This window comes from Neltuma alba, unplaced genomic scaffold (assembly GCF_004799145.2).
Source record: "Neltuma alba isolate B1F8T4 unplaced genomic scaffold, ASM479914v2 tig00011284_pilon, whole genome shotgun sequence".
Classification (NCBI taxonomy): domain Eukaryota; kingdom Viridiplantae; phylum Streptophyta; class Magnoliopsida; order Fabales; family Fabaceae; genus Neltuma; species Neltuma alba.
In genome coordinates this window covers 53964-75645 of record NW_021635993.1, presented here as the reverse complement: position 1 = coordinate 75645, position 21682 = coordinate 53964, and the positions used below count along the sequence as shown (strand labels likewise).

At 29.5% G+C, this 21682-nt stretch overlaps 2 protein-coding genes across 2 annotated transcripts; both read left to right on the top strand.

Annotated features, from left to right (window-relative positions):
- Positions 1–8970: 8970 nt before the first annotated feature.
- Positions 8971–11095, top strand: LOC114711238 (RING-box protein 1a-like). Its single transcript, XM_028895605.1, has 5 exons — positions 8971–9244; positions 9380–9430; positions 9509–9568; positions 10733–10804; positions 10902–11095. The coding sequence occupies exons 1-5, from the start codon at positions 9124–9126 to the stop codon at positions 10937–10939; spliced, it is 342 nt and encodes a 113-aa protein (XP_028751438.1). The 5' UTR covers positions 8971–9123; the 3' UTR covers positions 10940–11095.
- A 4656-nt stretch (positions 11096–15751) lies between these two features.
- LOC114711240 (RING-box protein 1a) lies at positions 15752–17828 on the top strand. The gene is made up of 5 exons (XM_028895606.1): positions 15752–15875; positions 16015–16065; positions 16144–16203; positions 17425–17496; positions 17593–17828. The coding sequence occupies exons 1-5, from the start codon at positions 15755–15757 to the stop codon at positions 17628–17630; spliced, it is 342 nt and encodes a 113-aa protein (XP_028751439.1). The 5' UTR covers positions 15752–15754; the 3' UTR covers positions 17631–17828.
- Positions 17829–21682: the final 3854 nt, after the last annotated feature.

Genomic DNA, 21682 nt, shown 5'->3' with positions numbered 1-21682 from the left:
GTTTGCTAGCAACCAGCTATTTTTGGTGGGCTGGTAAGTTGAATCAGCAGGTCGAACTCATATTATCAGCTCCATCCTTAGCCACAATGACCTCTCTCATGAGCTCCCGATAAAAAAAGTAAGGATAACATAGGTCTCTCTTATAAGTATTTTGGGACTTCGGTGAAAATTTTGGATGACTTAAAAGGGTTCACTGTGTATTTGTTGTGACTAATGATGCTTCATTGTCTATTCTTTAACCTGTCAACAGATGTTCATGCATGATACCTTCATGGAGTAAATTTTGAGCTGAATAATGGTCTTGCAGTTGTCAACAAGGCAATATATGGTCATAAATAATGGAAACAATTGAATATTGCTCTGTTTACCTCTGATTCAAACCCAAAAAAAAAAAACTACAGGCTAACAGAATAACGTGGTAGTTACTTGATACGTGTGTTTACATAGTATATCAGCAATAACCCTCACAATTCTACAAAACGGCTCACCTAAATATTTTTCCTTTTAAAAAAAAAATCTCTTATTCGTGGTAAGAGAATGTTATACTATTTACATAAAATCATGCAGACAAAACAAACAAAACTAATATTTTTTAAGTACAGTGTATGGCCTAAACCAATAGCCATATAACCACCAAAAAATGTAATTATATATTATATCATATCTAACTTGTGATGTGAAATCTGAATTTTTCAAGTCCAACTCAACCAATTGACGCGTTGGCCCAAAGTTGAAGTTGCACGCAAGAATTCAAAGCATGGCTTAACGTCTGATTGCTGTCATTCTATTTCGCGACTTAATTTATGTTGATTCAAAATGATTATCACTAATTCAAAGGCTAGGATTAATGTCCTCCTAATATACATATATTTCCAATCTTATTTATAAGCCACTTCTAATATGCTTAATTTATACATATTAAAAAAAATCTTAAATTTTATTAACTCAACTTTCCAGTTCTATCTCTATTTAGGTGGTGTGTTTGGTTTCCTTTAAAAGCACTTTTAAAAAAGTTACTTTTATGCAAATCTAGATAAAATTTTTCTAACATATTTATTTCGTATATAATAAAATCACTTTTAAAATTATAGTTTGGTTTTCACCTAAACACTCTATTAATATACATTACTCTGTTGTAAATAAAGTGAAAAATTATATATTCATGTGAAAAATTTCTTTTCCTGTTGTATAAATAAGATCAGAAGAGTATCTTATCACAAAGACACAAATCTTAAACCATAATTATTGATCACTTTCTTCGGAACACACCTCACAAACTCTAATGAAGCGCTAATTCTTCTTCTTCTTCTTGGTTTTTTCCCAAACCGTGAAGTTTTGACCATGCAAATAAATGTAAAGAATAATGCATTAATAATACTCGCAACTCCAGCTAAATTCTTACTCTTTTTTTTTTTTTTGGCCGAAAACCTAAATTCTTACTTATAACGGGACGGACCTATTATTATAGAAGGTTAGCCGGGGGCAATAATTAGGTAAATTCCAACAAAATACTTTTAAAATTTTAAAATCCCAAATCAAAAATAACTACAAAAATGTATTATCAGCTACTTTTCAAATATTGTTAATTATTTTTAAAATATAGTCATTAAAACTGATTTGTAATTTTGAAATTCAAAGGTATTTTTTTAAAATTCTCTTGCAATAGTTTTACCTTTTCATTTTTGTATATTGTTTCCCATGTGTGTTAGCTGATCTTAATATTTGATGATATTAATTCAAATCTCACTCAATTTTTTATTTTTCTTCTGTATTTCTACATATTATTTATAGATATATATTTCAAATCCTAACTTAGTTAATGAACATCTCATTTTCTCTGATCTATATAACATCGCCCTTCATCTAATCAAATAAGAAAATTTTCATTCATTTACTTTTATTTTCTTTATTTGTTATACTTAGAAGTTAGTCCTAACACATATAACAAGAAATTAAATAACTTTCTAACTTTATTCCTATTTAATTTCCCATTTAATAAAAAGTAAAATTGTAGATTAATATGAAAAACTTCTTTCTACCGTATTTTTTTTCTGTCTTACATAAATAACATCACAATTTAAAGCGTTTGAACTGGCTGCTGCTCCATCAATCCGAGATCCACATCAGGTCGAAGACCAGTCGGTGGTCCAAGTCTAAAAGCAAAATTGGACTTAATTATTTGCTCGCCTAATTTAAAAATAAACGTAGAACATGTATATTAAGACAAAAATTTGTAATAGAGTGTAAGTGTAAAAATGTTAAGCACAGTTGTATTACCCTTTCGATTGAAAATATAAAAGCTAATTGATAAATTTATTTTCATTCCCTATGTTTATTATTTTTTTAAACAACCATCATTAATTACACACATTATTCTGTACGATTTTTAATGGAGTAAATGATTAAAAGAGAGGGTATCTTAAGAAAATTAAATACACGTTTTCTGCATGAATAACTAAACTAATTAATTTTCTAAATTTATACGAATTAATTACAAATTTGTAAAATTAGAGGGAGTATTTTTTTTCCTATATAGTTAATATCGGGTCAAATTCGATTCCAACAATGTCAAATTTGATTAATTAATGGTAGTTTTTTAACATGATCTTTTATGCATAAAATTTGAACCTTTTAATTTAACTTGGATTTGCTGGTCAAAAAAAAAAAACTTGGCTTAAAGAGAATCACACTTGACATTGACGTTGCTAAGGCAGGCATAAAACATAGTATTGAATCAGCATATACCATTCTTTTTCCCCAGAAAAAAAATGTGAAGGCAGGGCTTGATGACTTGGCAGTTCGAAAGTCTTTTTGTTTTCTTGTTAGAAGCTGAATTTTGTTTCCTGGAACTTGCCTCTGCAATTACCAGGTAAAAACCTGTATTCGCTGCATTTATATAAAAATTTCACAAGGCCTCTTCCCTTCCCAATATGCTCGTACACTATCCCGATCCCTCTTCTTCTTCTTCTACATCAAAGTCTAACCCTAGCTACGCCATTTCCTCTTTTATCTTCGTCTGATATTATTTCTCTCTTTTCTTTTCCGGGGGGAAGAAAGTGAGTAATAATGAGCCGTGACAAATCGATAGATAAACTAAGGATTGAGAAACCCCGCCGGCCCCGTCCCCGCAGAAACAGTGCCAATTATCATGGAGGCGGCGGCGGCGGTCAGTTTCTGCTGATCCGCTTCTGTTGGTTCCTTCTGGGGGTCATCCTTTTAGCTTTATTCTTGTTCTTCTTCTTCTACGTCGTTCTGGGTATTTGAGAAACAGAAAAATCAATCATGTTCATTCACTCTGGTGGATCAATTTCCATGCACCTATCAGTTTCGAAACACTCGGGAAAGAGGCAAACTAGGGTTTTCAGCAACAAGGGAAGCGGAGATGATCAGATGATGGTGGATGGACATTGATCCATCGGATCTGTCTATAAATATATATATATTTATATATATAGCTGCAAGTCATAATAAGTTTGGATTTCCCAAGGGTGGTGATTTATATACTTTACTGAATTGAACTATACAAGGTTCTTTGGGTTTAAGAGTTAAATCTGATTAAAAAATCACCATCAGTTTAAAATTATTACCGCTTCATTTGTTTTTTTTCTTTTTGGTCGATGTTGAGGTGAATTTTTTTTTATTCCATTAGATCGGGGGCCTTCTGTTCATGACAGAAATAGTTTCTTGTAAGTTTATTTCTTAATATAATAGAATTCAGTTTATAGGGTAGTTTTCACGCCATTAAAATTAAGTTTTATTGTTTATGTTATACAAACAAGCTGATACAATATTTTGTTAATTAAGATGATAAAATTCGAACAAGACAAATAAATAAAGCCAAAGTCAACGACGACTTACTCTCACAACGTTATTCCGAAAAGGAAAAAAAAAAAAACAATGTTTCGAGAAGGAAATTAGCTGATGAAGAAGAGGTGACAGAAGAAATCAAGGATCACGATGAGGATCCATTCACCATGAAATATGAAATGCTTGCTTCCATTCAAAATACTCCTCCGGTCCTTAATATAAGATTTAATTATTGAGTTAGTTTTGTTCTAGATATAAGACCCATGTCTTATATTTATTAATTTTTCTAAATTATCCTTATAGATACTCCCTTAACTATAATCAAGTAGAAGAGAAAATGGGGTATTAAGAAATATGATTATGATATTTTAGAAAAAACATGTCACATTTCTTATAATTAACTAACTCACCTAACTTCCTTAATCTAATCAAATTAGTTAAACGGATCTCATATTAATGATCAGAGGAGTATAAGATAAATTTTATTGAAAGGATTTGGTTTTTTTCATAAGATAATATTTATTTTTGTCTAAATATTTAATAAGCTCTTTTCAATTTTACTACCCCTAACATATATTTTCTTTTCTTTTTTATTGATTTATTACATCTCTTACTTATTATCTTTTTTAACAAAGACATATTTGATGAAAAAAATACACGCTTTACATATTTATCATTTTAAAATAATTTTAATTAATTTCTTAATAAATGTTTATTTTATATTTTGAACAGAAGGAGTACAGTAACTATCATCACTTTCTTGAGAACCCTTTAATAATTTGGGGATAAGAGATGTGGGGTCATTGAAAGGTATGCCTTCTATAATAAGACACAATTCAGAAATAAAAATAACCCTTAGAATTGGACACCATTATTAACGAGAGTGAAAGATAGATACTCCTTTCATCCTATTTATAAATTAGAAAGAGAAGTAACTTTTTGATGCTATTTATAAGATAAAGAGAGAAAATTTTTACGTGAATGTACAATTTTACTTTTTATTTAATATTGTATTAACTTTATGCTAATAAAATATTACCTCTAGTCCTTAATATAAAAGTAATTTACTAATTTAAGTAAATATATAAAATTAGTTATGTTAGTTATTTGTAATAAATAGATGTTATTTTTCTAAAAATATATTTGCTAATCGAGTGTATTGGTTAGGACTATCATTATTACAAGAACTATCTCAGGAAAAAAATAGATAAATATGAAAGAAAGTAAATTGAGGTGTTATATTTAGGACCAAAGTAAAAGTCAAATGAGGTTTTATATTATGACCAAATAAAAGTCAAACGAGGTTTTATATTTATGACCAAATAAAAGTCAAACGAGCTTTTATATTAAGAATCGGAGGTAGTATAATGTATATTAAATATAAATAAAGTTAAAAACTTATTAAAATTTAAATGAGAGTTAATAAATTTTAAAATTTTCTTCGTATGTGTGAAACATGTTAGAAGTGACTTATGAACAGGATTAAATTAGTATTTAATATTAAATATAAAAGGAATACTAAAAATATAAACATAAAAACCAAAAAAAAAAGGAAAAAGAAAAAGGAGAGAGACAGTATGGTAGGTATTTCTTCCACGTGGAAATTATATATATATATATATATATATATAACTTTTGACATTTTTTTTTTGGCAAAAAGGGGAAAAAGAAGGAAAGAGCTTGCTAATTACATCAAAGGTACGGTGACCACTACTATCTTATCTTACAATTTTTTTATTCAAAAAAGGCGCGATTAGAGTAAGTTTTTATATGCATGTTCTAGAAAGTAATCCTATGTTTATTTAACAAATGTTTAAAAGTCAAGCGGTCTTGATTAGTTGTAATTTTAATTTTAAAACTATTTAACAAAGAAGAATAAATAGAATGACTATTTAAACCCGAATCATTATTGGCACTTAGTTCCTGGTCAAAAAGAAAAATCATTAGCACTAAGTTTGAGACGTACAATTCTCATCTCACCGATAGTCACTCAAGGACAAGGGCCACTCTCACGCCTCATCAATCGTATTGTAAATTTAAAATTCTTAAGTGTCATATTTTAAAATAAAGATAAAATCTTATATATCCTCATAATTACTCCTCTGTTCCTTATTATAAGAGACATTTGATGCTCATGGCATGTTTCAATATATAGAGATACTTAAAAGTTATATCTATTTTTTTGTATTGATTCCCTATTTTACCCCTATTTATTTTGTCTCTAACTCATACTCTCCCTCCCTTCCACTTCTCTTTCTTTAATAATTTAATTGTTCTCTCTCATAGTCTCTCTCCTTATTAATAGGGCATTGTTGGAAAAAATATTATACTTTTGACATATTAATTGTCCTCAACTAATTTAATTATTTTTTGATCACGTAATTTGGTTATTTGTCTCTTATAATAAGGAACGAAGGGAGTACAATATACTATCAGATGAGACATAGTGTTATATTTCTTTTTTAAACATGCCTATGAAAAAATTCTCATCTCACTTTTTAAAATTAAAAAAAAAATATAGGATAAGAAAATGGTAGAGGTCATGATTTGATGTAATTAATGGTTTTTTTTTTTTCAAGCGGCATACAATACATTTAACAAATTAAAAGAAGGGAATCTGATTTCTAGGTTTTAAATCCTTTTTTCCTTTGCGGTTCTTAAACTTATAAGTCAACCTCAACGCTTATTATTAAATGTTAGTGATTTTTTTTTTTTTTTGAGATTAATGAATCAGTTACACAAATTTGGCACTTAGTACATAAATTTGTTGGGCTGACAATATGCTCCTGTTATCATTAGGCAACAAAATTTAGTCATTAGATCAAGGGTGTGTTTGGATGAAACCAAACTATGGTTTGGAGAATAGCTTTTGGAGAATAGATTGTGGAAAGAATAGATTTTGTAAAAAGGTGATTCTGAGAAGTGAGAGTGTTTGGATAGTTGTTATCAGAAGTACTTTTTATATATACAAATTACTAAAAAAACATAAGTTAATATGATAATTATAAAAAAGATAAATTTTATAATATATTTTAATTTGAAAGAATAAAATTGTTAATAATATATTTTTTACCAACATAATTAATAATACATAAGATAATCTAATTAATAAATAATTAATATGTGTATATATGTTTATAAGATATAATGTTAAATATGTTTATAAAAAAATAATTGAGAAATGTTAAAGTCATATTATTGTTGAAATCTACTCTGACAAGCACAATCATCTCTTCAATTTGAGCCAAAAGCAGAATGAATTCACTTCTCCTGAAACCATGGTTTCAGATTATTGGCTCAAAATTGATACTGTTTAGGTGACATCTTATCAAAACCATGGTTTTGCCTCCCAAACCATGGTTTTGAGGGTCACCTAAACAGGCCCTAAGCTGGGCTCACAAAATCTATTAAATAAAACGCATTATGATCTTATAATGATATTGATAATTTTATATTCATTGTTAAATTAGATTTTTATAGAAATACTGTTAATTTTAAAAATTAAATATTTTTAAGAAAACAAAATGAATTTCTGCTTGATTTTAAATTTTAAGGAAAATCAAATCAATGTTAATGCCAATGTAACAACATAGAATATAAAATTTATTTTGTAATTCACAAATCATGAATATTATAGTTCATCCTTCTTCTGGTTCTTTTCGGCATATTATAGTTCATTCTTCAAATTCTATATATGATAAAGTTTTAGTTTATTGGCCGGGGCCAAGAAATTTATTTTTGTGCCTATACAGGTAATAGGTTGGACACACTAATAAAAGAAACCCTCCTCACTAATGGGAGTTGGGTCTAGTAGAAGGAAATAGTCATTCGCAACGTAGAGAATTAAGGTTCGAATATTTACTCGGAGAGGTATCCATATTTAATGTCTGACAGTGCCTTGAATAGAATTGCTTCCAATAAGAAGATATTTATGCTTTAACAAAAAATAAAAAATAAAAAATCCCCTCCTCCTCAAAATAATAATAATAATGATAATGATAATACTCCTCCGGTCCTTAATATAGGACCCAATTGCTAAGTTGGTTTTGGTCCTAAATATAAGACCCATTTCTCATATTTATCAATTTTCTCTAAATTACCCCTATGGATACTCCATCAACCATAATCAAGTAGAAGATAGAGGGGTATTAAGAAAGATGATTATAGTATTTTAGGAAAAACATGTCACAATTTTTATAATTAACTAACTTATTTAACTTCCTTAATCTAATCAAATTAGTTAAATGGGTCCTATATTAAGGACCGGAGGAGTAATATACTTTCCGCTATGCTTGGCTTGGGCAACCTTGTGGAACATAAACCCTGTTGGGCCAGCGGTCTGTCAATCTATATTGTAATTTTTGAGATAAAATAAAAATAATTTTAAAATTTTAAAATCTCAAATCAAGTATTGCTACAAAAATGCGTTGTTACTTACTTTTTAATATAGTCAATTACTATTAAGGTGTAGTAAATAAAAATGATTTGAAATTTTAAAATGTAAGAGATTTTTTTTTGGAGATTTTCCCGATGAAGTATTTTAGTTAAAAAATGCATGTCACTCTTGAGACATCTGCCTTTTTATTTTTAATTTTAATAGAACTATATATACACATATTTAAAATGTAAAATTGTGTTATAATATTTAATAATATATCAAAACTATTCTCGTTGGCGAAAAATTTATCATATATGATATGTTCGTGTTGAAATCTCGTATAAATCACACTATTACCGTAGGGGACAACCTCTAAAAATAGCCTTTTAAGTTATCCAAACTGTATTTCTAGATCGATGCCTAAAGTTGTGTGTTTTTTCCCCCCAACGACTAAAGTTATGTCAACAGTACTTGTACTGGGTTTTATATGTTTTTCACTGCGTATTTATCCCTTTTAATTTTCAATTTTTATTATAAATCTTTCAGATAAAATTCTGTTTAAGTTAATATATCCTTTAATTTTAAAAATTTCTGTAAGAGAATCATTTTAAATCAATCAACTAATTGATTAATTGATATGTGATCAATGAATTGAATTTAAAACCATTAATATTTCTGTTTAAATTAATACAGTCTTGAAAAATGATATCATTATCATTATTAATATTAATTTATCGTTCCCCATCGCCTATGTATACGATCCGCTGGGAAATTCAAATTACTTGCCCTCCTTCCGAAGTTTCTGGGATGGATGGGGAGTAGAGTTAGGGCCTTTTTTGTGTTTTGCGTGGGATTTTTGTAATCTTTACCTGTTGTCCTCTTTTTCATTAAAAAAAAAAATCAAATTACCAAACCCGAAACTGGAATCGGTGAATCCTATGGGTAATCTTGATTCCGACGTTCCTATGGTGCCCGCCAGCGACGCTGCCGGTTCTTCTTCCAAAAAGCCTAAGCGATTCGAGATTAAGAAGTGGAACGCCGTCGCTCTCTGGGCTTGGGGTACTATTGTTTTGCCCTAACTTTTCCCCCCTCCTAATTCTCTTCTCCGGTTTTCTTGTTTTGTGTCTTAGATTATTGTGCTTGGTATCGTGTGTTTGTTTGTGATTTGGTGCTCATCGAACTGTGATTGCGCAGATATTGTTGTTGATAATTGTGCTATCTGCCGGAACCACATCATGGATCTCTGTAAGTATATCTGGTTTGAAGTTTCAATCGATGGATGCTTCATGCGCCTGAACTAATTCTTTTCCATGACTGCTTCAGGCATTGAATGCCAGGCCAACCAGGCTAGTGCCACCAGTGAGGAATGTACCGTAGCCTGGGGTATGTTCTAAAACCCTGTAACACATTTCTTTAGTTTCTTATTAATGGAACTTTGTTGTGATCATGTCTCTGACATATTGATTGGAGTCAGAATAATTGCATGGTGGTTCTCTTTGATGAGTCAGTCACTTCACGTTCACTGACTTTATGATTTATATTTCTCTTCTTGAGTGAGTTTTGTGATGAAACTAAGGGTATCCTACGTCGTTATCCTACTTCTAAGTCCTTTTTAGTCTGGGAAGCATGGAATCTATCATGGGCATGTTGATACAAGGCATGATTTGGTGCATATATATATTTACAAAGTCTTGGAATGATTAATAATTAATAATAATGATGTCACTTTTCAAGACCACAGGAAGAATTTACCTTAAGGTTTGGAGTTACAGCGCATAGAAATAAATATCACTCTGAACTCCTAAATTTTTAAGTGCCCCCCTTTGCTGTGCCCCCCTCATTATCTTGGCACCACACTAAGCACCTTGCAGTATTTTTTTCTATAAAGATTACTTGATAAAAAGTTTGTTATACCATGCGATTGAAACTATACATGAAGGAATTTTGATGATTGCATCTAAATGGGATTTCCACACTCTTACTCCAGCATTGTGTTGGTCTTCGTTCCCTCACACTCTTCTTTTATAACAACCTCGTTCTCTCACACTTCTCGTTCATAACAACCTCGTCTAAATTTTGATGTATGTGACACCGGACGAGTTCCGTTAGTTTGGGGTGATAGTGTTGTTTCCTAAACTCCTTCCTTGTTATATTTTTTTTTATGCTTCATGGTTCAAGATACACTCATGTATCACTTTGTTTGTGACATTTAACTGTGCTGGAGAGGGATGAAACCAGAATAAAATTTAAAAAGGGGGTGGAATGATGGAAATTTATAGCTAAAATAAGCGTTAAAGGATGCGAGTAAACAATTTTAAGGGGGCAGATTTAGCAATTTCCTCAAAAATAATATAAATTCATTCACAATGCATATGAGACTCTCCCTCTGGGCCAGGGGGATTGCCCCTATAATGCTAAATGTAGGTCTGTTATTGGTGCTGGTGTAGTTGCATCTCTGCGTTGTTCTAACTTTAGCGGTGCTACTTTAGCAAATGCAGGATGACTTTAAACTATTGCTTTGGCTTATTTATTTATTGTTCCATTCAGGGGTATGCAATCATGCTTTCCGCTTCCATTGCATCAGCCGATGGCTCAAGACCCGTCAAGTTTGTCCTTTAGGTATGCAATCATGCTTTTGTCTCCTATATTCACTGATATGTATTTATGGTTTTCCCCCCAACTTATTTGGTGTTTCTCTGTTGCTGACTTGCTGCAGATAACAGCGAATGGGAGTTTCAGAAGTACGGTCACTAGAGCTTTTATCAGGCTTCTTGAACCCTTGGATCAGCTGCCTTACTTTTACTATAGTTGTCTGGGAAAGATTTTCGTTTTGCAGCTCTAAATTTTTCACTCTTTTACTACTGTAAGGGAAGCTTTTGTCTACGTATTTGACAATTTACAAATCTATGTGGATAACAGAGTACACTAAAATTTTGATTTAGGTGGTGTCTGGGAATTTGAAAGAAGTGCCTTTTCACCTCCAAACTATAGTTTGGGCTAGATAATTTTTTAAAAAACCATGGTTTGATCCAAAACTATGGATTGGGAGGGGTAAACTATGGTTTGAGGAAAAGCCAAAAAAGTTTTCTTTTTGAAGTAACCGTGTGTCAGATGAAATTGTTGTGTCAGATGAATATTGGTTATTATATACATGAACAAGGCTAGCAATCATGCCCTCTTATTTCCTTTTTTTTTCCTTACAAGTAATATGCTGTTAAAAAAATTAGTTGCACAAATGCTACACATACATCGATACAACCTCATAATTGTTATGCCACTTGATTATTTAAAAAAAAGTGTGATCTATTTCATAAGTTTTAATTTGATTTTATCTTAATATTTAATATATTTTTTCTAATTTTATTTTTAATTATTTATTCTTTTTTCTTTGTCATATCTTTTTTGATTGTATTTTCTTACACATTTTCTTTCATTCTTTTTTTTTCATTTATTATAAGAACATATTTGTAAACAAGATTATATTTCTCACCCATTTATTACTTTTAATTAATTTTAACTAGTTATTTATTATTTATAAATTGGTTATTCAAAGTTTATATATAAGACTAGGGGTGTTCAAGGCCGGCCCGTCCCGGTCGACCCGTTCCGGTCCCGGTCTTATTGGGACGGGACGGATCCGTCCCGAAATTTTTCGGGACGGGACAAAAAAGGGACCGGGACGGGACGAGACACGGGACGGGGTCGTCCCGTCCCGGTCCCGTCCCGGTTCCTTTTTTTAAAAAAAAAATTTTAATTTTTTTAATTTTTTATATAATATTATTTTTTTCATATTTTTTTAAGATTTGAGACTATTGTATGGAATTATGGATATATTTATTTAGAGTTTTTATATTTGTTAATGATTTGAGATTATTGATAATTAGAATTTTTAGTAAGTTTTTATTGTGTTAAAAGCTTTTGTTTAGAGTTTTTAATAACTATTATATGTAATATTTTGAGCTTTTGTTTAAGAGTGCCCAAACAAATAAAAAAGATGTTTTTATAAAATTTAAGCTCAAAAAAATATAATTAAAAAAATTAGATTTTTTTAAAAAAAATTTTAAAAAATAAATAAAAATAAAAAAATTATTTCGGGACGTCTCGGTCCCGTCCCGGATCCGTCCCGTCCCGACTGGGACCGGGACAACCCTGGGACGGGCCGGGACACGGGACAGAAAATCTGTCCTGTTACTGTTCATCGGGACGGAACCGGGACGGGCCTGTCCCGGTCCCGATCCGTCCCGTGAACACCCCTATATAAGACTAGGGTAATTTCTTTTGTTGCAAAAAAATAATCATTTTTCAAAAACATATAAAATCTTATATTTTATAAATATATATATACACATATTAATTATTAATCAATTGTATTTTTATACATTATTTATTATTATGTTGTAAAAATATATATTATTAACAAATTTATTACTTCAAACAAAAATATAAATTAAAATCTATTTTTTTATGTAATTATCATATTAAGAAAGTGTTTTTGATAATAACTACCTAAAAAATCTTACTTTATTTAAAAAAAAATTTTACAAAATTTATTTTTTTAAAATCTATTCTCAAAATAACTTTTTTTCTCAAAAATCATTCTTTAAATCATGGTTTGTTTTTATCCAAATACCTTTTTAGTTGGCAAAGAATGGCTTCAATTTGATTTTGCGCCGAGCATTGATATTCCAAGTTCAGGGATGGATGTAGAATTCAACCATTTTTCCACTAAAGAACATGTTTTTAAAATTCTTAAGTTATATTACCTCCGATCCTTAATATAAGATTTCGTTTGATTTTTATTTTGATTCTAAATATAAGATCCCAATCCATTTTATCTCTCAATTTGTATATTTTTTTCTTAAGATAGTCCTTCTTATAATAGTAATTCTAGTCAATACACTTGATTAGCAAGAATATTTTAGAAAAGGTAATACCTATTTATTACAAATAACTAACTTAACTTATTTTCTTAATTTTTTTCAAATTAGTCAACTAGCTCTTATATTTAACACAGGAGATAGTAATACATAAATGGAACAAAATAATTTGTTTAATACTTTCATTTTATAATTTATGCAATTAAAAATATTAATAATCAAATTGTAATTTAATAATGTTAAGTGGAGTATCAAAAAAGGGTACAGAAGTTGTTGTGTGGTTTAATATTAATTTGTAATTAAATAATAATATTTTAAAAATATGATACATAATCATCTGTAATTAGAAAATTAAACATAATAAATATAAAGAATTTGACGTAAACATTATCGTTTAATATTAAGAGATGTGGAATCATTGAAAGGTGTGTGCTCTGCTCTCTACAAGAACACAAGTCAGAAATAGAAACCATTTTTGTGTGTGTGTGTGTGACAGAAATAGAAACCATATTAATGAAAGTAAAAGATATATATATTTAATAGTAATGCACAGAAGGAATAATAGAAAGACAAAAATCAAAATAAAAATTAAAAAAAACAGAGAAAGGCATATAGTTTAGTATTAAAACATTACATGCAATTAATATTCGTATTACACATTACACAATACAACCACATGTATATGTTCAGCACAAGTGTTAAATACTCTAGACCAAAAAACAAAAAAACATAAGTGTTAAATACAAACCATCTCGAGGGACTATAAAGACCTTGAAAATTTCAAAAGTTGAAGAGCCTCTACTGGAAAACATCTCAAGAGTAAAAGTAAGTTGACCCAGATGGCCAGACGTCTGAAACGGCTTCCACTGAGCTTCCAATTATCACACCACCGCTTGGAAAAAGAAAGAACTAATCAATCACGTCAAATTTTTATTATTTTAAAAAGGTGGGATGAGAATTTTTTTTTATATGCATGTTTAAAAAAGAAATACTCCTCCGGTCCTTAATATAGGACCCAATTCTTAAGTTGGTTTTTGTCCTAAATATAAGACCAATTTCTCATATTTATCAATTTTCTCTAAATTACCCCTATAGATACTCCTCAACCATAATCAAATAGAAGAGGAGGGGGTATTAAAAAAGATGATTATGGTATTTTAGAAAAATATGTCACTTTTCTTATAATTAACTAACTTACCTAACTTTCTTAATCTAATCAAATTAGTTAAATGGGTCTTATATTAAGGACCGGAGGAGTACAACACTAAGTTTAAGGCAAAAAAAAATGTTTAAAAGTTAAGCCATCTCTTTGCTCAAAAAAAAAAAAGTTAAGCCATCTCGAATTCTCGATTAGTTATAGAGAATATTTAGATTGAAACTAAATTATAATTTTAAAAGTGATTTTCTGATATAAAAAAAATACTTTTAAAATGTAAACACCCTTCTTAAACGACTTCCTGGGCCCAACAGAGTTTGTCTTCCACAAGGTAGCCCAAACCAAAATTACAAGGGGCTTTTTTAATGGGGCAGTCTGTCACGGTGCGCCCAGGAAATCTATATTATTATTTTTGAGATAAAATAGCTAATATTACAACAATTTTTCAACATACATATTCAACAAACTATTTTAATTAAATACTACCTCCAGTATTTAATATAAGACCTTATTTAAATTTTATTTTGATCTTAAATATAAGACCACAATCTATTTTGTTTCTCATATTTATATATTTTTTTAATCCTTCTAACAATGGTAGTTCTAGTCAATACACTTGATTAATAAGAATATTTTAGGAAAGATAACATATATTTGTTATAAATAACTAACTTAATTTTTTTTCTTAATCTCTTTAAATTAGTCAACTAGTTCTTATAATTAGGATCGAAGATAGTAATTAATATCATTCTAAATAAGTTTTTATTTTTTTAATTTTAATGAAATCAGATATATTTAAAATATAAAATTGTGTTATAATTTTTAATAATATATCAAAATTATGATCATATATAGCTTGTTATGTTGAAAACTCATATAAATCATATTATTATTACTAAAGTACTCTTTAGTAATTTATTAGCTACAAGCAATATGGTGGAAGAATTACGGGAGAACCTCCAGAAGACCCAAAAAAACACTTCTTTTTCTTTTTTTGGACCCTCGTTATCCAAAGTATATTTCTAGATGAATGACCAAAGTGATGTGAATAGTTTTTTTTTTTTTTTTGGTTGTTGCCAGAAGATGGGAATAGTTAATATTACAGCTTGTACTGGGTTTTATAATTTTTTGTATGGTTTATTGATTCTTTTTAATTTTCAATTTTGATATCTTTTTATAATATAAAATCAAGTTTAAATCTTTCAGATAAAATTATTTTTGAATTAATATATCCTTTAATTTTAAAATTTCTGTAAGAGAATCAGTTTTTTGGCCAACGTAAGAGAATCAATTTAAATCATAATTGATTTGAAATTCTGTTTCATTTAATTTAAATCATCATTGAATTGAATCAATTAGCAAAACAATTAATTGAATTTAAAACAATTAATATTTCTGTTTAAATTAATACATCCTTGAACTTATTTCTGATATTATTAATTTTTTATTATTATTCCCTGTTGCCTATATAAACTCGCCACCGGGTAATTCTAACTGTCAAACTAGAACACTCGCCACTGCAAATTGGTAAATCCAATGGCCACTCTTGATTCCGACGTCCTGATGGTGCCCGCCGGCGACGCTGCCGGTCCTTCTTCCAAGAAGCCTAAGCGATTCGAGATTAAAAAGTGGAATGCCGTCGCTCTCTGGGCTTGGGGTACTCTTCTCTTGAACCTTAACCCTAACCACCCCCTCCAACTGGCTCCTCTGATTTTCTTGTTTTGTGTTTTAGATTATCGTGCTTGGTGCCGTGTGTTTGTTTGTGATTTGGTGCTCATCGAATTGTGATTGCGCAGATATTGTTGTTGACAATTGTGCTATCTGCAGGAACCACATCATGGATCTGTGTAAGTATATCTCGTTTGAGTTTTCAATCGATCGATGCTTCATTCGCCTGAACTAATTCTTTTTTATGACTGCTTCAGGCATTGAATGCCAGGCCAACCAGGCTAGTGCCACCAGTGAGGAATGTACCGTAGCCTGGGGTATGTTCTAAAACCCTGTAACACTTTTCTTTGGTCTTAAATTAAGGATGGAACTTTGTTCTCTTAGGATTTTGATATTAATGGGACTTTGTTGTGATCATGCCTTTGACATATTGATTGGAGTCAGAATAATTGCATGGTGGTTCTCTTGATGTGAAATTTAAGAAAACGAGCACAGAATATGTTGTTGTTAGATCAGTCACTTCACATTCACTGACTTTATATTTCTCTTCTTGAGTGACTTTTGTGATGGAATTAAGGGTAATCTTCTTCTAAGTCCTTTTTAGTTATGAAGCATGGAATCTGTCATGGCCATGTTGACATTTTAAATTTAAGATGATGCAAGACATGACTTGGTGCATATATTTGCAAAGTCTTGGAATGATTAATATTTGATGATAATGATATCATTTTTCAAGACCACCGAAAGAATTTACCTTAAGGTTTGGGTTTACAGCGCATAGGAATAAATATCACTCTGAACTCCTAAAATTCTAAGCTCCCCATTTGCTGTGCCCCCTATCTTGGCACCATCTACTAAGCACCTTGCAGTATTTTTTTCCCCCTACAAAGATTACTTGATAATAACGCTATTATACCATACGATTGAAACTCTACATGAAGGAATTTTGATTCTTGCATCTAAATGGGACTTCTACACACTTGTTCTGGCATTATGTTGGTCGTCGTTCCCCCACACTCCTCTTTTATAAGGACCTCGTGTAAATTTTGATGCATGTGACACCGGACGAGTTCCATTTGTTCGGGGTGATAGTGTTGTTTCCTAAACACCTTCCTTGTGATTTTTTTTTATGCTTCATGGTTCAAGATACACTCATGCATTATTTTGGTTGTGACATTTAAATGTGCCGGAGAGGGATGAAACCGGAATAAAATTTAAAAAGGGGCTGGAGTAATGGAAATTTGTAGCAAAGATAAGCAATAAAGGATGCCAGTAAGCAATTTCAAGGGGCGGATTTAGCAATTTTCTAAAAAATATAAATATATACACAATACATAGAAGACTCTCCCTCCGCCTTCCTCCTTCCCTCCCTCTGGGGCAGGGGGATTGCCCCTATAGTGCAAAATGTAGATCTATCTCTGGTGCTGGTGTAGTTGCATCTCCTGCGTTTTTCTAACTTTAGCAGTGGTGCTTTAGCAAATGCAGGATGACTTTAAACTGTTGCTTTGGCTTATTTATTTATTTATTTTTCCATTCAGGGGTATGCAATCATGCTTTTCACTTCCATTGCATTAGCCGATGGCTTAAGACCCGTCAAGTTTGCCCTTTAGGTATGCAATCATGCTTTTCTCCCCTGTATTCACTAACATGTATTTATGGTTTCCCCCCCACTTATTTGGTGTTTCTCTGTTGCTGACTTGCTGCAGATAACAGCGAATGGGAGTTTCAGAAATATGGTCACTAGAACTTTATCAGGCTCCTTGGACCCCTGGATCAGCTGCCTTACTTTTACTATAGTTGTTTAGGAAAGATTTTCGTTTTGTAGCTCTCAATTGTTTTCTCTTTGCTTTACTTTTGTCTACGTATATTACAATTTACAAATCTGTGTGGATAAAAGAGTTCACTAAAATTTTGATTTAGTTGACAAAGAATGGCTTCAATTTGATTCCGCGCCAAGCATTGATATTCCGAGTTCAGGGATGGATGTAGAATTGAACCATTTTTCCACTACAGATTATACCAAATATATTTTTAAATGAATTAATCAATCCATAAATCACATGGAATATACAAAACGTCTTTCTATTATTCTAGTGAAATTACAACACGGTTTTTAAATTCTTAAGTTATGATACACAAATGGAACGAAATATAATAAAAAAGAATGTTACTCAGATTTTCTTATAATGTTTTACAAATAAGATAGAATCGTAGTAACAAAAATATGGCAATAACAAAATTGCATAATAACAATAAAAAATATAACTAATACTTTCTTTTTATAATTTATAAAGTAGACTATAATTCATTTTTCTGATATTAAAACTGTTGTTTGACGTATAGAAAACATATTTAAGAGAGAGAAAAACTATTTCTGTAGTTTTCATAATAAGAATAAAGTCATTTTCAATTAAGCTTTAATAAAAAAATTTAATCACCAAATTGCAATTTAATAATGTTGATTGGAGTATAAAAAAAGTTACGTGACAAAGAGTGGTTAGAAATAGAGTTGGTTGTAGCGTGGTTTAACATAAATTTATTATTAAGTGATAATATTTTAAAACACGAGACGTGTTCATGTGTTATTAGAAAACTTAATCTAATGAATATGAGAAACTTGATGCAAACATTACTTTTTAATGATTTAGGGTTAAGAGACATGGAATCATTAAAAGTTATGCGCTCTGTATAAGACACAAGACAGAAATAGAAATAATTCCAGGAGTTGGACACTATTATTAGTGAAAGTGAAAGATAGATATTTAACAGTAATACACAAAAGGAATACTAGAAACCCAAACATAAAAAAGGAAGGAAAGAAAGACACGTAGATTAATATAAAAAATTTAAAATATGGACAATATTTACATTAAGTTTCTTATATTCATTATGTTAAGTTTTCCAATTAAACATGGTTATATGTCCTATTTTTAAAATATTAACATTTAATAGTATTTAATTATAAATTATATGAAACGAAAAAGAATATATAATCATGTTTGATTAGATAGCTTGGTGTAATGGATATAAAAACTTTAACATAATTTTTTTAAAAAAATATTATATGTAATTAGCATTCATATTACATAATGCATGTATATATTTAACTTAAACTCTTGACAAAAACGAAAAAACAAACCCCTTTGAGAGGGCTATAAAGGCCTTGAAAATTTCAAAAGATGAAGAGCCAGTTACTGAGAAAGATCTCGAGTAAATAAGCTGACACAGAGGTCTGAAGCCGCTTGCATTAAGCTTCCAATTACAACAACGCCACTTGGAAAAAGAAAGCACTAGTTAATTACATCAAATGGTGACCGATACTATTTTCTTATCCTACAATTTTTTTGAAAAAAATGACAAAAAAAAGTTGAAAATTTGTAAATGTCATAAAAAATTTATTGTCATTTACAAATTCAGTATTGTTAACATCAAATAAAATGTTATTATCAAACTTGATTTGAAATTTGGTATTTCCACTTTTTTTTGTCATTATCCCTTTTTTTTTATTTTACAAATGTGATATGAGAATGATTTTTTATATGAATGTTTGAAAAGATAACACTATATGATGTCCTAATTAATAAGATAATACTGTATGTCCAATTATTTATTTTTGATAAGTAAAAGTTAATTGCTTATAATTCATCAATTAAAATAGGGAGATGTTAAGTGTATTGTAAATTTTAAAATTCTAAAATATCATATTTTAAAATAAAGATAAAATTTTATATACCCTCATAATTACAGTTTAATATTCACAAGCACAGTTGACAAATTACAAGAAGCAATCGACGAATCTGATTTCTAAGTTTTGAATATACAGATATATATATATTCCATCGATAATTAAATATTTTTAAGCAGACAAAATGAAATTTCTTCTTGATTTTAAACTTTAATATTATGAATATTGTATGAGTGGATGTCCATAACCCCTAACCTTTAGAATTCTTATAGGATTCCTTACCTTCAAGTGTCATAAACTATATAACCTCCCTAATAAATGACTTGGAAGGATTTTTTTTATTGTTAATTCTATTATGATATTCTTTATTCATTTGTAACCTTAGTATAAGACTTCAATACTTGGAGGCCTATAAATAGAAGACATGCATATAAGGTATCTGTATCAAGTAACAAAGTGAATGAGAAAAAGGCCATCTTATCTATTTCTTGCTTTCTTTTCTACTCTCTAGTCTATTTATTTTTTTATAGCTTTACAACACGTTATCAACACGACCTTGTTTTAAAAATTTGAGATATAAACCCCTTGTAAGATGATGTATTCCAATCATCATCATATATATAATTTATACTGTATGTTGTTTTATCCATGTTATACTAACTTTCATATACATATATAAGTATATATATATAATTTATACTGTTTATATTTTCTTTTCTCTCATTATATTTGTTTGTATTTATTTATGTTGCTTATATAATTTATTCATAATAATGCATAATAATATTATATGTGATTATAAAATGTGATTTGTATAGTTATAGCTTTATCTATTATTTATAAATTTATATTTATTTTGTTTATTTTATTGTAGCATTATCTTTGTTTTTAATTTAAATTGTTATTATATATTAGTTAGTCTATTGTAATATTTATATATTTATTTACACTACTGCTTTTCCCCCTCCCTCTATATATACTTATGCACATTGTCTCTATATTATGTATTGTAACTGATTATTTGTGTTGTTTATCTTTTTCATTCTCATATATGTTTATTTGTTATTATTTATTCATTCATTTATTTTTGTTTATAATTTTAGAGGAATAAATTATTTATAGGTGATTTTTGAATCCTAATATTTTATTTATTATGGTTTTGCATCAATTTTATTATAATTCTAATTTTTGTTATTATCATTTTAGTTTGATTCATGGACAATTTTACCAAACTCGAGTTTATGGCTCTTGACATCACCAGAAAAAAAATTATTTGTCTTAGGTCTTAGATGCTGATATCCACCTAGATGTCAAAGGTCTAGGAAATACTATTTTACCTGAAAATGAAGCAACTAGTCAAGATAAGGCTAATACCACGATTTTCCTATGCCACCATTTGCATGAAATGTTGAAAGCTGAATACCTAACTGTGAAAGACCAGTTAGAATTGTGGAATAATTTAAAAGAAAGGCATGATCATAAAAAAATGGTAATTTTGCCTAAAGCTCGTTATGAATAAATACATTTGAGGCTCCAAGATATTAACAAGTGAATATGTTGTTCATGACAAGTGATTTTATGACTTCATATTAGTGATGATTAATTTTTAATAACTATTCTCTATCACATTATAAAAAATGGATTAGTGTTCAGGAATTAGTGATATTGTATGACGCTGTATAACATTATGTAACAAAAATCATATTTTTTTTAAAATTTATATCAGCAAATTAATTAACAACTGATGGTGCAGTGAGTGACAAGTGACAAAACATATATTGACAATGAAGGGTGTGGATAATGACAACTAACTATGTATCAGAATGTAATACACAGTTAATTTTCATTTACTACTTTATATACATATAATTACACCGATTTTATAACCCATTAAAAAAGACATATAGTTGCATGTATCCAGTATCAAACTAATTATTTGTGTGTGTTGTGACATCTACAAAAAAAAAATTTATGTCACTTCTATGTACGAAAAAATTTCTTTTGCCATCATTTGTCTAGGATCAAAGTGGCTTTTTTTCCTTCCCATTTTTATTTTTTTTTGCCTCATGTAATTACTCACCCTTCTTTATTGCCTCTTCTTCCTCTTTTTG

Bases quoted from the DNA above. Each gene is read 5' to 3' on its own strand.
- LOC114711238 (XM_028895605.1), top strand. From the start codon at position 9,124: ATGGGTAATCTTGATTCCGACGTTCCTATGGTGCCCGCCAGCGACGCT. The intron at 9,431-9,508 runs GTAAGTATATCT...TGACTGCTTCAG, and splicing joins GAACCACATCATGGATCTCT to GCATTGAATGCCAGGCCAAC. The intron at 9,569-10,732 runs GTATGTTCTAAA...TGTTCCATTCAG, and splicing joins GGAATGTACCGTAGCCTGGG to GGGTATGCAATCATGCTTTC.
- LOC114711240 (XM_028895606.1), top strand. From the start codon at position 15,755: ATGGCCACTCTTGATTCCGACGTCCTGATGGTGCCCGCCGGCGACGCT. The intron at 15,876-16,014 runs GTACTCTTCTCT...GTGATTGCGCAG, and splicing joins CGTCGCTCTCTGGGCTTGGG to ATATTGTTGTTGACAATTGT. The intron at 17,497-17,592 runs GTATGCAATCAT...GACTTGCTGCAG, and splicing joins CCGTCAAGTTTGCCCTTTAG to ATAACAGCGAATGGGAGTTT.